Source organism: Tigriopus californicus, chromosome 2 (genome assembly GCF_007210705.1).
Source record: "Tigriopus californicus strain San Diego chromosome 2, Tcal_SD_v2.1, whole genome shotgun sequence".
Classification (NCBI taxonomy): Eukaryota; Metazoa; Arthropoda; class Copepoda; order Harpacticoida; family Harpacticidae; genus Tigriopus; species Tigriopus californicus.
The window spans coordinates 6725170-6742509 of record NC_081441.1 but is presented as its reverse complement, the minus strand read 5'-3'; the positions used below and the strand labels follow the sequence as shown (position 1 = coordinate 6742509).

The following is a 17340-nucleotide window of genomic DNA, read 5'->3' as shown; positions in this document are numbered from 1 at the left end:
ATATACATTATACAAAATGGTAAAACAAGAAGAATGTCAAAAAGGTAAAGGCAATAAAATAGTTGACTAGAAAGTGATATCACAATGAGTATGACTAAAATTGGTTTAAAACGCATGAAAAAAGGTAAGAGGTGAGTTGCAGATAGTACAAAGACAGGTAGGTAGAGGTAAGTGATGAAAATCTTGGTTATTGCAGTAGAGAGAGAGATCATCTTGTCCTGAGATACAGGACAACGAAGCAAAATAGGAATGAACTACTTCACATTAAACTAACATAAAAATCTAAGATGGAGATAATTTACAAGAAGTAAGGAAACAGAGAAAGAAAAGGATTCAAGAACATATGTAACTAGGAAAACAACACAAAAACAAAAAAATAAACCAAAAACTGGTCTAACACAAAATGAAATCAATACACATGATGAACGATAAATCTAACTGTCAAGGACCAATACGATCAAACTAAAGAACTACACAATAACGATTTGGAACTAGAAATACTACACTACAAATGAGAGAGAAACTGCAAAGCTAAACATAAATGAGCAATAAACTTATTAGTTTTTAAAGTAATTACGTCTTACCAAAGTGCCGTGAAAAACCAAGCCTAATTGAGTGAATGAGAAAATGACAACTTTATTCGATCCTTGAAAATTCAATAAGATCAATATCAGAATAATGTGCGCTAGTGCTGGGGCGAGTCCTTTGATTTTTAGACCTTTTGCCGGACTCTAGTCCGACAAAAGACTCGAGTTCAGTAGAAGACAAGAGTTTTTTATTAGATTCAGGTCTAGCAAAAAGACTTGTCATGCGAAATTCTAAAAAAAAATAGAAAAATATTGACCAGTCCCGACTTGAGTCCTTTCTAAAAGACTCGAGTCCGGTTAATTTTTCCAAAATCGAGTACAAAACTCGAGTGCACTCGGACTCGAATCCGGAATCGCCCCAGCACTACATATAGTGTGCGCTTCAACAAGCCAGCAATTTAAATAGATGACAAATTTAGCTCATGTTTTGTGCAGGTTGAGTGATATAATGTTTGTCCCAACTCTCCCTCCATATCCTTCATAAAATGCCCTATTGGAACATTGAGCACGAAAGGAAGATGACGTCAAAATCAAATTTTGAGAGGTGACATGTACTTTTGAGGACAAACAGTTCTATCTTAAGGGATTGAATTAGGGGGTCAGTTCATTTATTCATGAAAAGGATGGTTTGTGTACGATTGTATTTTTTACAAATTGTCAGTTTTACTCACAAACATGCTTGAAAAATTACTTTTTAGCCGAATGAAGCTATTTTTGACTTATTTTTTCGTATTTTTCCTATTTTGGATTTTCTTTTATTTTTTACAATAGACTTTTTGAAATCTTAGAAAAGTTTTCGTCCAATATATCGATTTGTGCCTTGGTTTTTTAGCACTTCTTCTGTATTGAAAAGTGCCTCAGTGACTTCCCAAAAATTGTGCGGTTATCATCATGCAGGCGCTACTTCAATGAACCATCAGGGTGTCGCACTAAATTTTTCCATTACTTTTTACCACTGATAAATAATTGAAGAATCATTTTTTTTTGCCGCGATTCGTCTTTTCAAGCACCTGATATGAAGCTTATTCAACCTTCCGGAACCTCAGGAAGCATTTAAGATTATGGGGAAGACACACAAGTATAGAGTTGATGGAATGAGGGCAGTTATTTGAGGGAAAAAGAAATGATGAGGACAATAATTTTGGGAGCTTCAGATTTAGGTGGTTGTTGCATGTCAATCGTAACACATTTTAAATTATTTTATGCTTTGGCAATACTTCAATCCAAGAGGAAGGTTGTTCCAAATTTAGATTTCATATAGTTTTGCACCATGGCAGATGATGTCAATGCATTTTTTGGAAACAATTTAGCTTTGAGATTTGTCTTCTTGATTTAATTTATAATCTAGTCTTTGATCATTGAGGGTTGGTCACTAGGATTTATCCGGGATTGACATTTCGTCACCCTTTTTTGCATTAACTTCCGTTTCCAATTCAACAGTCATCAGCTGAAAGGGAGATTCAAACAGTTTTATCATGGGTAAGTTGAATATATTCAAACAGCGTAATCGCGGGTAAGTTAAAAGCTGACCTGACTTGTTATCGTTATCGACTGAATTGTTGAATATTTAGGATGCGTACTAATGTGCTTTGATTCTCAATGGAAATATTTTGCCACTATAAATTGTGCGCCAAATAACCAGAAATGGGGTACCTTTTGTTCCCCTTGTATTAATTCTCTGTGGAAATGTATTCTACACCTTATAAATGGGATTTTCATATTTGAAAACATATTTTGATTGTCAACTTCAATATAAGGGCGAAATAAAGTATTTAAAAATGTTGCCAAATTTGACGGCTTTGGGTAAAAAAATTGAGCGGCACCGATTGTTTACTCATATTGGCGCAATCTTGATTCTAAAATCCCGATTCATCAACCATTTTTTGTTCTGGTTCCTCGAATTGCAACCACTGGATATGCGATGTCAAATATATTTTTAAAGAATATGACTTGCAAGAAAGGCACGATCCAACTTCAAATAATTTCAAGTTGTTGGAAAGCGAATCAAAACTAGTTTTTTAAAATTGTTCTTTCATATTTGTAACAAAGAAAGTTCTTTGATTTATTCTTATAGAAGATAATTTCATTAATATAATCAGAGATCACACAAATCAAGGATGTATTACACTGTAGAGCTATTTTGAGTCGACGCGATCGACGAGATTTCACTTTTCCACCTCTCTTTTGTCCATGGACAAATTTAAGGGCTGGTTGTTGTCGTCCCAGTTTTGTTTCATCTCGACCAAAGTCTTAGCCACCATCCAACTTTTGGGTGACCTACGTGGCTCGCCCGCCACAAATAGATTTGGTCTGGATAATAATTGTGCAGGCTCCTCATCTTCCTCGTTCCATACGATGGGTTTTGCAAGGACATCAACATTAGAATGAGTTACCAACGCATCAGAGGCATCTTCAGTTATACGTTGCTCCTGTAATTGTTGTTGTTGTTGTTGCTGCTCCTGTTCCTGTTGGACAATTCCCTGAATCCAGCGTTTCTTAGGTTTTAGCACATTTGATGTGGATTTCGAAGGGGTGATGTCAGAAAGTGTCTTTCTTTTCGGAGAGAGAACTAATCTTTCTTCTAGTAGTGATTTGCTCATCTTACGGGGACTCATTGGAGGTGCATTATCACTACAAGCCGAAGGAAAATTTTCTTGCTCCAATTCGTCGACCAAGCCTCGTTTCGTCTTTGATTTTTTGGGAATCCCGAGATTGGTAGGCCCCAAGGGTGTTACATTCATGGACCGATGGATGTCCAAAAATGGAGATTCCACTCGTATTTCTCCATGTTGGAGTTTTCCAGGTGTTTTTTCTTCCCGCTCCTGTTTGTATTTGGCCAGCCACCTTAGTACAGCCTCCTTGTCCTCTCCATTGCCAAAGACTGGCTGGAGAACCAGTTCACAAGATCTCTGAGGCTTGTGCAACGGATGAATGGGACATTGTCGATTGGCATGAGTGTACCGATTTCCACATCTACGGGCGTGACGAACAAATAATACATTTCAAAAATCTTCTACTTCTATCATTAAACTTAAATGCTCAGTTCACGGTTGAACGGCTAGGCGGAACAAGACCGACAGATATCTTACCCGGGAGCAGAACAAACGAAAGGCTTCTCTCCAGCATGAAGTCTTTGGTGAGTCTTCAATTGACCGGACTGTGTAAAGCGTTTGGAGCATCCAGGATAATCACAGGTGTACGGCCTTTCCCCTGTATGGGTGCGTAAGTGTGCCTAGAAAAAAAATCATTGAGTTCAATTGGCTTTAAAAGCGACTCATTGGCAATTCAACATCTTCACATCTTACCTGTAGGGACTTTTCCCGCGGAAAGACTCGGTGGCATACTTTGCACTTGATCTCGCTAGGCGAACTGGACCCTTCAATCATAAGGTGGTTAATGAGATCAGCCCGCGGCCGCCCCCTTTTGCTGGAATCCAGCATGTTATTGGAAATGTTTAATCGCGAGCAAAAAGATCGATTCGGAGTGTGAAAATTACTGCTGGAGGCTTCAGGGGTGAGATCAAGAAATTGAACTGAAATTGGTCCATTCCCAGAGGATGGGCTGGCCCACGACCCCGTTCTGGGAGGTTGAATGGGTGAAGACCAAACATCCATTCCCGTACCATGAGTTCCATTTGAAAGGGGAGCTTTAAACGGTGAGGATGAAGGAAGCGGACTTGGAGCCATGTCGCGATTGTGTAGGAACGACATCGGACTGGAGGCCACCATTGGGCCATTAGGCGATGGAGACGAGCTCCCTGAGGGATAGGGACTGGACGGATATCCACCCGAAGGATGTCGCTTTGGAGTTCCTAGATCACTTAAATTTGGCACCGAGTGATGCCGTTGTGGTGAGAGACCGCCACTAAACATGATTCGAGCTTGAAGATGCCCCAGGTATTGGAACGAGAATCGTGGTGAATCTAGGGCGTGGATCGCTTGACGGCGAAGCTATCACGTTCCAATTCACATCTCATTCATGTCGTTTCAAACAAATTGAATTCACGGACTTCTTCATTAAACAGCATTAAGATCTAAGCACTTTTAAATGTCTGTTTAAATGACCTGCTCCACCTTTGATGGAAGGATGGATTTCTGAACGGCAACGAGTTTCGAGTTAAATGCCCTTGTTCAAAAACGCGCGGACTCTTCCCTCCTTCCTTCCAGTGGTGCTCATGCACACCCATCTCCCTGTACGCCTCCTCCTCCTCCTTGTCCGCCTTATTCTCTCCAGTCCCACTTATTTTAGGGATAATGAGTTGGTCCTTCGAGCCACCCCAGGAACGGTGTTGTTGCACCGCACTTTCAAGTCCAACAGTAGGGATAGAGACGGAAACACTACCGTTTCATGCTTAAATCCGAATCCGTTTCCAAGTTACCTCATCAACTTTCTGTTCAAGGCATGCAAATAATTTGTAGCAAATGTGAATAAATTCCGGCGAAGTTCTCTCGTACCCCACCGTATTTGCATTTTGGATGGTATTCGGGTCCTTTTCATATCAAGCAAACCTTGTTTTTACACAGAGGCTTTACTCTCAGGGCTGTAACGGTGCGATGCTAAATCTTTGTTGCTTCGTTATTACTTTTAGTGTTTGCATCACTGCTTATTGACAAACATTCCCAAAATCTCTATATTGGTTTATTTCAAAAGAGTAAGCAATTTCAAGCACATTTTGCCCAACATTTCTGAGACATGCAACATAGAGAACTGAAGTTGGATCAGTTTGGGTGGGCTTTAAAAAATCTAAAAGCGAACTGGAAGAGGTTGAAAAATTCTTGTTGATTTGAAGTAGCATTGTTTTTTTATTCATTTTTTATCCATTGCAAAAAAAAATCAATTTTGGGCCTAGATTGAAAACAGTAGAACGAAATATGAAAACATAAAATAATGTGTTTGAATTTGATACGGGATCTTGCTCTTAAGCCATTTGACTCCTCTAAAGAGAAAACACATACAGTTTGTCTTGACAACCAGGCATCTATCAACAGTTGCCTTTGGCCCATGTCTAGCTTCCAACTTTGCTAGGGAAAATATTTGTCCAAAATGCTTTTAAGCTGTCATTGTCTGTTATATCGTTGTATTTGTCTTTTTCTTTCCAACCTTCATTCTTCTAGTTATTTCACTCGTGGAAAGTTCCAATCACTATTGAATATTCATTGCAAGAATTAGATTCATAAAAACTATGTCAACCATGCCTGGGTATTGTATGTATGGTCCTGTGTGACTCAATTTCTTTTGACGAAATTATCAAACTAATTGAAGCTGTGGATCTAGTCCAACACAATTTAACCGCATCAATCACTAAACTTCAGGGTTATTTCTTAAATTAAAAGATCAAAAACATCGTGTAAATATGTGTTGTACAACCAATTAGAAAGCCATAGCACATTCTGTTTTTTTTTTTTGCTAGCTTAAGGTCTAAAAGATTTTTTGTCCTTTTCAGTTAAATGTTATTCGTGCAACCCTTGGGTTTTTCTTACTCTATCTCAGGTCTGAATAGGTTCAGAAGGTTCAGAACAACAAAAATATGGACCGATGGCTCGCAGGGCTTAGCATAAGCTCTAAATATACACCATTGTTTATAACTCGCTCAGGTTGTTATCTAAACAGAGATGTTTTAATTCTAATTATAGTACATTATGTACAAGGCTTACTTCTGGTATTATCTGCGATCTATTATCATGACCAGTTGTCAAATCTTTATGTTCAAGATTTAGACTAAAACACTAAATTCTGTCCCTGAGACATGGCCAAATAAAGCGCCAAAGTTGTCACGTCCAGGCGGGCTTTAAAAATTTACAAGCCATGGCCAGGTTCAGCCCAATACAAGCGAGGAATAGAGGGCACGGACGCGTCGCAGAGATTTGGCGCCAAATTCTGGAGGTCCTGTTATTGGTCTGTTGTTGGCTTGGCGTCGCTGATATCGTTTAAAACGACGCAATCCTATTGTTGCTCCTTCCTCCTCCCTTCTTTTTCACCATTTCCCCGCTGCTTTAAAACTTGAAAGATTTAACTCAAGTCGATTTAAAGGGGAAGGCTGAATGTTTGCACATGTTTTAGGGATGTGTAAGTTTTTTATCCTACGTTCTTGCTTTCGAAGGAATCATATGATCATATAGTATTTCCTTTTTAAATATTAATAAGAACCTCACTGTATAGGGCTTGTCAAATTAACGCGTTCATGAACAAATGACATTGATCCATGGAGTAAAATCAAAGATAGCATGCCCAGCCAAACCGCACTGTGCATGCATTGAATTTTGACATTTATTTCATTTTACCTGCTTGTCTAAGCAAATCACATTGTGGTATAGGGCATGTCAAATGAAGGAAATTCAACGAAAAACGTGGTCCGGCACCCTGATTTTGGGCATTTAGGAGAGTGAGAGCTAAGACAACTAAAATCACAGTCAAGTCGCACTATCCGTATAATCCCTAGACAAAACACCAATTTGAACTTTGGCCCGAAAGGCTGTCATTAGGGTCGAGTTACTTTTGATATTCAATCCATATTGAATTTCAGGGCCGGTTAACAAATTCTGTTAGGTAACCCAGTTCATGGGCAGCCCCTCGAGATTGTGACTTTCAGAATAACAGTTTGACAAGAAAACATATTGTACATCTAATAATGAATAAAATCAATTGGGGAGGTCAATGTATGAATTTGTCCTTCAAGTGCCGAAGCCAAATTTTGAAGGTGAAAAACAAAATGAGATGGTGAAGGCTCATATTTTTTCTCATAGGATAAGTTGTCAAAAGCTTATGTATCTGATCAACGAACTTCTAAGTTAACTCTTAATTCGAATTTTAGGATAAGTTGTCAAAAGTTTGTGTATCTGACCCAGAAGCAGCCAAAAATTTTAATCCAATGTTGTGTTTGCTACATAACTTCAGCAACTTCATATCTCCTGAGCTCCCTAAGTACAGTTTTGGGCTCAACTTTGGCCAAGTTCATCTATTCAACAAGATGAAATGCTCATTTGGAAACAAGTGAACAGTTTAGAAGATTATAATTTTTCTTGCTTTTCACAGTCCACATATTCAGAAGTCCGTGGCTACACTGGCAATTGGAAGAAGTTGGAAATATTCCTGAAATACAAAAATCGCCCAAGGATGACATTCCAAATCTGAATAAGACTGAGAAAAAGTGCATTCTTGCACATATTTATTAGCTATGTCATTATGCCAAGCTATACTTGAGCAACATTTGACACAGGAATACTTGCAAAAGTACTTGAAATGAAATATACAACATTAAGCTGAGTTCCCTAGTAAGGTTCAAGGTTGTGGCACTTCCTGATGCTTTTGTTTTTGTTTTACCAAACAAGCTATTAATAGCGTAAAAAAGGTGTTCTAGCTGTGTTTAATCTAACCTATTATAGCTGCGATGATAGCTGATGGCCGAACTGAGGAGGAGGAGGAGGAGCAGGAGGTGAGCATGGTGGAAGACATGTCGGTGTTGCTTTACATCTCGTGTTAAATTCTTAAATAAAAGGTGTTCATCGTTCCACGACTTAATTGACTCTTTACATGGCGCAGTCGGTTTGAGATGGCCCTGTTCTCACCGCCCAAGTGATCCAAAGAGGACCAGATTTATTGGAAGGGAGATCGAGAGTCAACCAGGAGAGAAAAATACCTGTTGGTCAACAAAAGCAAGGTGGAAATACGATTACGGCCCAATCGATTATCTTTTGTGTTAGGGATTTTTCGACCACAATGAGAAAGAAGAGAAAAGGGAGTATGGAACGTATAGTCATTGAGAAAACATATTGTGTTATGTTAAAGGAAAACGAAAATATACAGTCCATTTATGTGAAAATTCGGTTTATATCAAATCCAACTAGAAATAGCAAGACCAAAGTGGTCCTTCGAGCCGGATCTGGAATCCAGTGAGGGGGGATACCTAGAAGTCCCGTTGTTCTAGTGAAATTGTAAGCCGTTTCTAGTTGGTCTGTCGATCAGGTCTATCAGTTACAGGAACCAGTAGTGGAAGAAGATCGGAGTGGATCGTTGGTAATCAGTGCTGGACAATTGTACAGGAGTTTTGGATGTCATGCCGTTGGATAATAGTCCAACCGGGTCCAAAACACGAGAACAAGCTCCTGAGGAGAGGCCTCATATAGGAGTCCTACCTGGTGCTGTCCTTTCTTTAGGCGGGATGGAGCACACACTAGGTCAGGGAGAAATGATCGTCTCACTGAAGAAGAAAAGGACGGTGCTAAAACGAAGGATAACGATCCTTAGAAAGTTGATGTTAGAGGACATTTCAACTAGGAGAAGCCGAATCCACATAGCCAAAAATGTGGCGAAGTTGAACGAGTTATTGGAACAGGCTGTGGAAGTCAATCAAAGTATGATCGATCGGTTTGCTCATCATGATGATATGGAGTCTATTGACGAGGCAGAGGAGTGGATCCAGAGTTTGTCGGTTGAGACCCATGAGACTTTGGAGAATGTGGAGGAGCATTTGGAGTCCAGGCGCAACGACCCACCGTCGGAGGTTGGATCTATCCAAGGATCCTCAAAGGGTGCGGAATCTACCGAGGAGAGGAAACCTCTGTTGATTAAGCGAGCACAGGAGGCTCTGAGTCAACAAAAGAAGGAACTCAACCAAGGAGTGGATCGTGTCAAGAGCAAACTGAGGAACAAAGAAGATCTGGAGAGCCTTTATCAGGACGTTGGTCTCCTTGATGAAACAATGGACAGGATAAACGTCATCTATCTCAACCTAAGTGGCTTGGGATCACTTTTTGAAGACCCTGGGTCGAGTGACGAGCTCAGAAGAGCCAAGAAGAGTGTTATGGACCTCAAGCACGAGGTTGAGGTATATGCTAGGGGTCAGCCTAGGCTGAACCAAGAATACGGCGCTCTCGAACATCTTGAGGGAACAGAGGAGCAACAGAAGATGGAGGAGTTGGAAAAGGTCCTTACGGCGTTGTCTATTGAGAAAACCACTAGCCAAGAGACGTATCCGATCTCAAGTCCGAATTGTCGTGGTGGAGTTCCAAAGGCTGACTTCAACCCATGTCGCGCTCCAAAACCAGGAACGTCAGCCTCCGAAAAGGCAGGCCAGCGTCCTGATAAAGGCTCTCCAGATCTTCTTCGTTCCTCAGTTTGCTCTTGACACGATCCACTCCTTGGTTGAGTTCCTTCTTTTGTTGACTCAGAGCCTCCTGTGCTCGCTTAATCACAAGGTGATAGTGTTATCACGGACGAACAAACTCGGGTGGAAGTAGAGCGACTCAAACTCTCTCGTCGTGCTTTCAAAAGCACTGTTTCTCGGGCTAAAAACCAAACATTGATAGATATTGATTTGCATCAGGAAGACCAAGACCCAACATGCATCGAACTTGAGTTGAATAAATGAGAAGTGGCACTCGAGAAATATGCGAAAGCTGAGGAGCAAGTAATGTCGGAAATAATGGCAGATCGCTCAGATTCTGATGAGAAAGACTTGGAGGAATACGAAAACGTTTTCTACAAATACAAAACTATGGTCATAGGATTCCGTCGAGATTTTGATGCTATTGAATCCCAATCTTCAAATGGTTCCCACCAAAGTGATCGTGAGATTGATCACGTCCAAAATAGCCATGGTTTACCTCGATTAGCCATCCATGTTCCCCCAACCCTTCAGGAAGACCTCGATTTGAGGTCATTCTTAAAGTGGCGACCCTTATTGGACAATTATTCCGACTTGATGGCATTATCCCGCCGATCACGTGAAACACGAGTGGGGGCGTTTCGACAGTGTTGTTCTCCGGGATATCTGAAAATCGTTCAACATACCATTGGGATTCGCCCTAACACTGGTCGGGATATTGACGAGATCTTGACTATAATTTTGGACCACCTCCGAACTCTGCGTAATAAGCATCTTGATATGAAAGATTTTCTTTCTATTAGACAGACCGAGGGTCAGGATTATACCAATCTTTGCAACCTTATTCGAGAGTTAGGTGAATACGCCGATACGTCAAGCATAACGGAGGATAAACTTCATGTGTGTGTGTTGGTCCTCGCTATGAAAGACGAACAAGACCGAACAAAGTTGATGGCCCAAAACCCAGATTCCCTTGACTCTGGCCATCAGTTCTTGTTGTCCTTGGAAACCACCAAACGGGGAGCAAAACAAATTAGTTATGCAGCCTCTTATTCATTGGAGAAATACGGAGTTAACGCTGCCAAAACAACGAAGTATAAAACTCGCAAATTCAATCCGGTTAAGAGTATTCCAATTGAAACAAAGAGGTCATCTCATTTCGGCAAGTCATCAAAATTTAACCTACAAACCAATTCTCAAACATGTTGGAATTGTGGTGGGCCCCGACATCCATTGGCGAAATACCCTGCAAAAGATCATACCTGTTCCTCTTGCTCTAAACAGGGAGATTATAGATCTCTATGTCAATGGAACAAGACTCATTATGCCAAAGCCGAGGCCATGATTGGTGTTAAAAGCGTTAAAAGTCCTTCATTATCAACCACCTCAAATAGCCTTGTTATGAACCTGTCGACTGAAGAAATTACCACTAAAATTTGTGCAATCCCAGACACTGGAGCCGGCGTCTCTGTGTTAGGGATGGGAATTTTAAGGTCCTCGGGATTAGTCAAGGATCTTCCATTGGATGATCCACTTCCCAATGATGTTGTTTCGGTCAACGGAAGTGTCCTTAACCAACTGGGGACCTTCCGTGCCAAAATTTCCGTTGGGTCACTTGTTGCGAACAACGTTCTTATTGTTGTATGCTTTAATGTCGACGAATTTTACGTCGATTTGGCAACGTGCAAGACCCTCAAAATCATTAGCGATTACTTCCCATACCCAATGCCATCTCTTGACATGGCAATTTGCTCTAATAAGATACCGAACACCACAATACCATTGTATCAACCTAATCCATCAGCCGTTGACATCCACCGTAGTTCGGAAGTCTGGCCAGATAGGGACGTTTGGATCCAGGCATTGCCAGAACAAGTAGAAGATCAGAACGTTTTCAAAATGGTGGAAGAGAAACTTCATCTCAAATACCGTGATGTTTTTGACGATTCGGAAAAACTTCGGCCCATGAAAGAAAGGACCGGTCGTTGGAGATCCCATGCGTATCGTCTTGAAGGAAAACTATGCTCCTTTCTCGATACATGTAGCAAGACCCGTCCCTTATGCTCAACGCAATCTCGTCGAGGATAAATTGGCTTACATGAAACGACGAGGCATAATCGAACCAACACCAGATGTCCCGAGTAAGTGGTGTCACCCTGTGGTTATTGTTACTAAACCAAACGGTAAAATACGTTTTTGTATTGATTGAACCAAACTTAACTCTCAAGTGAAACGTACCACTCACCATACCAAGACACCTTCGGAAGCAATCTCTGGCTTTAAAAGGACCGATCGCTATTTTGCCAAAATGGACCTTGTGAAAGGATATTGGCAGATGCCTCTTCACCCTGATTCTCAAGACCTTACCACTTTCATAACGCCATTTGGGAGGTTCAAATTTCTTCGATCTCCAATGGGATTTGTGTCTACCGGAGATTCGTATTCCTACCGTGGTAATGTGGCCATCGAGGGTTTACCAATCCAAAAGGTCGTTGATGATATGGGAATTGGTCAACCAACATTCAGGAAACTTGTTCAAGTCGTATGTAATACACTTGAACGATGCTCCAAGCATGGTTTAACTATCAATAAGGAAAAATGCTCGGATGATAGATTTTGTGGGTTACAAAATCTCTCATAATTCGATTGAAGTGGATGACAGGAAAGTTAAAGCCATTTGGGACTTTCCAACTCCAACAACGATCACCGATTTACGTTCATTCATGGGTCTTGTGAACCAGTTAGGAGGTTTTAGCACCAAGGTCTCATGTGCTGCCACGCCTCTTCGTGACTTACTCAAGGTGAAGAATCAGCTCAATTGGTTACCAGATCTTTCCAAGGCTTTTTCTGACACCAAACATGCGTTGACCCAGCCTCCGGTTTTGGCAATGTTCGAAAAGGACGCTGAGACTTGTCTGCAAACTGACGCCTCCAAAACAAATGGTCTCGGATTTGCACTTCTTCAAAGTCAAGACAATTCCCAATCGTACCGGCTAATCCAATGTGGAAGTCGCTTTTTAAATGATGCAGGAACGAGTTACGCTATCCTACGTAGAACTCGAAGCACTCGCAATTTATTGGGCCATCAAGAAGTGCGAACTTTGTCTGGCCGGCCTACCACATTTTCTAGTCATTACCGATCATAAACCTCTCATTGATTTATTCAACCAGTTTGCATTGCGAGGCATCGAAAACCCTCGCGTACAGAACTATCGGACCAAGCTTTTGAACTATACTTTCTCAGTCGAATGGCGAAAAGGAAAAGAACATGCAATACCGGATGCATTATCCCGTGCCCCTGTCGAAGATCCTGAGGACACTCATGTTGCAGATGAATTTCGTATCCGTGCAGTTATTACTGAATCTGTTCAGCAAATTAGCGAGGATCTCCTCCTATCTGAGCTTCGTGAGCAGGCACAAGGGGACTCGGAATATTTAGGCCTCATTGATGCTGTTGTCGATGATTTTTCGGACCATTCGAAATTGTCACCATATGTCCGCCATATCTTGAAGTTTAAGGATGAACTTTCGTTTCAAGATGGCCTCGTCATTCGAGGATGTCGCATCGTAATTCCACCCATCACCACGAAATACGTCTTGAAACGTCTACATTCATCACATCAAGGAATAGAAAAAAACAAAGAGAAGAGCCAGGCAATCCGTTTATTGGCCTGGACATATAAATGGCATCACCAACTTGGTGAAATCTTGCTCTCTTTGCCAGTACCATCTCCCGAGTCCTCCATCGGAACCACTTGTTCATGATCACGTTCTCTCTCGACCTTTCGAGGTGGCAACAAGTGACTGATTCCTCTATGGAGGCAATCACTATCTTGTTTATGTGGATAGATATTCTGGTTACCCTCTTCTGGATAAGTTTACAAGTGCTCCATCTTGTTCTGATATAGTGAAATGCTTGAGAAAATATTTTTCTCTAATGGGTGCCCCTAACGTTCTGCGCACTGATCAAGGCCCACAATACCGTTCACACACGTTTCAAACCTTTTTACAAGATTGGTCTGTCAGGTGGAAACCTTCCTCGCCATACAATCACCAAAGCAATAGCCATGCCGAAATCACCGTAGAGGTTTTAAAACATTTGGTCTCCAAATATGACGGCCAAATAGAAAGTGATGCGTTTCATGTTGGGATATTAGAACTTCGAAATGGGCCCAGAGAAGATGGGTTATCTCCTGCACAACGTTTATTCGGACAACCTCTTCGATCTCAAGTTCTAGCTCATTGGAGATCTTTTGATAAAAAATGGCAATTGAAGGCGGACATTGCCGATGATTATCGCTTAAACATTTTGGTTCGACAAAAGGCCTACTACGACCAACGAACTCAAGGCCGTGAAAGTTTCTCTTGCGGTTCAAGGTTTTAGTTCAGAATCCAACAACTTTAAAATGGGATTCATCCGCTCGAGTTGTTGGAACACCAGACAGGAGACGCTTCCATTTGCGTTTCCCGTCCGACCGGGTATTATGGAGGAACAAAAAGTTTCTCCGTCCGATCCCTCCAGTCTCGACCACGAATTATGAATCCCAAGATGTTGAGGGTGATTTGTTCAAAGATCCAGCACCTAATATTTTACGTCGCAGCTCCCGTGAAGTCAAATTCCCTGAACGCTTATGCTATCCTTAGATCGAATTCACATCCTCATTTCAATTTTACTTATTTTCTCGTGAGGTATTTCGATCTCCAAAAAGGGGACATGTTCTAACTGTGTTTAATATAACCTATTGTAGCTGCGATGATAGCTGATGACCTAACTGAGGAGGAGGAGGAGGTGATCATGGTGGAAGACATGTCGGTGTTGCTTTACATCTCGTGCTAAATTCTTAAATAAAAGGTGTTCATCGTTCCACGACTTAATTGACTCTTTACAAAAGGCCAAAAAATAATTTAAACAGAAAATGGGAAAATTCCTACTTAAAAAGGACATAGATTTTTGACAAATCCCTTGTCAGAACCCCACTGCCTAACATGCCTTGAGCAAAATAATTCAATGAAACTTCAAATACGTGGGTACATGGTTGAGTTCACCCTGAGGATTTGACTTTTCTTATATTTGGCCCTGCTGTTTGATTTCATGTTGCTAAAATTGGAAACGAAATCAAAGTAAAAATTACGAACTATCATTTGAGATGTACCGTACAAACTGCTTGTTAGGGATGTCCATTCTAGTTTACCGTTGTCAAATTTGAACTTGAATATTGGCTTACTTCTTGTCCCAGATACTTCAGCAAAAGTATGATATTGGGTGTTGTTTGGACTTGATTCAATGAGGAATGATATTTAAAGGTTAGGTGATTCCATTTTTTCATATCGCAGGGAGCTAAAATAGTGTCACAGGGCCGTTTGGGCACTCTTAGGAGGCTTGGGCTATCTTGAGCCGTCACATCTTAGCGTCACATGTATTTTGTCCTTTTTTGGCACGACCATGGCCTTAATCATGAATGTCATAGTTCTGAATCAAAGAATAAACCCTTTGGCACACATTCCATTCAAAAAATATTTCAGTTCATGTCGTTAAATCTACTGGCTGGGTCCTCTGTGGCTCTTATCGCAAAGGCAAAGCTAAACTCACTCTGATAATCAGTTGATTTTTTCAGGCAAGTAAAAAGTACTTTTTTGCATGAAAAGTGTGGCATAGAGTTTATCTTTTGATTCAAAGCGATTGTACTCATGGTTAAGGCCACGGTAGTCCTAAAAAGGAAAATTACATGTAACGGCTCAAGCTAGTAAAGCTGCCTAAGAGTGCCCGACTGGCCCTGTGACAATATTTTATCTCCCCACGGTAAGAAAAAAATAGAATCATCTGAGCTTTAAATATCATTCCTCATTGGAATGTTGATTAAATTCCATCATATTTCCTTAACCTTTTAGTGATTGGAACCACAATCAAAGACATTTTAACAATCCACCTTAATCTTCACATATTTGCTGTCAGTTCAAAATGGTGTTTGATATAGTGATTAGTAAGATATCAAACTCTGTTCAAATACCAAATATTTCTGAATTAACTTCAAAAATCAAAAGAATAAATTAAATAACCATGAACATCAAATAAATAAAAAACATGCAAATTGTCTTTAAAATCAGTAAAATATTGGGCCAAATTTGCTCAAAAACATTTATAGAAAGAAAATGAACAAGAATGAGTTCATGAGGAACTTACACTGACAATTGAGAAAAAAAGGTATGATATAGTCCAAAAAGTACATGTACATAAATATTAACATATCAGTATATCTATAATGGACAATTGATAATCTTGTTTTAATCCACACATATGGCAAAAAACATCAGTATTTAAGTATATTTAAACGTCTTATTTGAAGCACCTACCATCAATGGTTACAAAAATGATATTAGCCACACTCTTTGAACAATGTGTTTGCCAATAATAGACATTAGAAAAATTCAACATCATTAGTTTAGGCCTATGTTGGCGGGAAAGGTTTGGTGACTGCAAAAAAGTAGCCCTTCCTTGCTCTAGTGTCCTTGACTGGACTCATTGAGAGGATCAAGATGAGGCAGCGGGCAGAATGAAACTCCTTCCCAGTTTGACGTAGTATGAGGAAGTTTATGACATGGCCCAAATAATTTTACTATCTGCTTGTTTATTATCCATGTTATTTTTGACTATTGGTCAAAATGTTATTGTCTGGTGTGTACTTATTGCTTTGCTTTAAAAAAGTACTTGTGGAAACTGACTACAAGGATGATGTTTAAATTGTTGAAAAGTGTTCTGGTGAGAAAAGTGCATCTTTGTTACATTGCAGGCTAACTCGAGAAAATTCGAGCACAGGAAATCAAACCTCGTTGGAAATTTCCACGATAAGAAAGAGTAAACAACGAAAACTCGTTTGATGTCGGTTATAAGTTATAACTTATAACAGCAGGTGACGCTGAAACTGATTAGCTCTCCTCTACACCTATCTAATTTTGAGAAACATAAAATCCTTCACAGTGCCCGCAACCTCTCCCTCTCTCTGATTCCATCGCAGCACAAGGGTCTGTATTTGTGACACTATATACATTAATCAAATTTCTCATTTGTCGAGGGTAAGTGATTTTGCTTTTTTCCCCTGTTCTCAAGCAGAGTAACCCTTACATTTTTTGTGGTTTGTTTTTTTCACGGGCTTTTCTAACTGCTACAGAAAAATTTAATACCCAGGACACCAGTGCGCGGAAATGTGATTTAGCTCATTTATTTGGTCTGTCACTTTAATTACTGATGTTTTTCATTAGTTTCATTTAATTGCAAAGTTTTGCGAGACTCTAATCTTTCGTTTGCGCTAATCCAGATATTTTTGGCTTCAAAAACAAACGAATTATGTCATTTGAGTGAACTTAGGAAAAAAGTTCAAGGGACAGGCTTGTTGACGTCTTGAAAAGGTTCGATGCTCTATGAGTCGACCTCATACAAGGCTCCAGGTTCTCAAGTCCTTCTTCAGCTCCTTCAAACTGGTCTCGGGCATATCATGATCTCTGGCTGATTGCTGGCCTCAATGGTGGCCTCAGTTCGACTGGCTCAAGGTCGACCTGATGAGGCAATCCGTTGAGTCCAATAAAGTCACTCCATTGACCAGTATCATGATATCATGATATGCCCGAGACCAGTATAAAAAGTTGAACAAAGAC

At 40.4% G+C, this 17340-nt stretch overlaps 1 protein-coding gene across 1 annotated transcript; it reads right to left on the bottom strand.

Annotated features, from left to right (window-relative positions):
• Nucleotides 1–2620: 2620 nt before the first annotated feature.
• LOC131892855 (Krueppel homolog 1-like) lies at nt 2621–4459 on the bottom strand. Its single transcript, XM_059242714.1, has 3 exons — nt 3893–4459; nt 3677–3819; nt 2621–3560 (listed from the first exon to the last, which is right to left on the bottom strand). The coding sequence occupies exons 1-3, from the start codon at nt 4457–4459 to the stop codon at nt 2753–2755; spliced, it is 1518 nt and encodes a 505-aa protein (XP_059098697.1). The 3' UTR covers nt 2621–2752.
• Between the last annotated feature and the right edge of the window lie 12881 nt (nt 4460–17340).

What these genes read in the sequence shown, in the direction of transcription:
- LOC131892855 (XM_059242714.1), bottom strand. Translation starts at nt 4,459, where the DNA reads ATGTTTAGTGGCGGTCTCTCACCACAACGGCATCACTCGGTGCCAAAT. An exon ending in CGCGGGAAAAGTCCCTACAG is followed by an intron (nt 3,820 to 3,892) that starts GTAAGATGTGAA and finishes TTTTTTTTCTAG; the next exon opens with GCACACTTACGCACCCATAC. An exon ending in TTCGTTTGTTCTGCTCCCGG is followed by an intron (nt 3,561 to 3,676) that starts GTAAGATATCTG and finishes TCACGCCCGTAG; the next exon opens with ATGTGGAAATCGGTACACTC.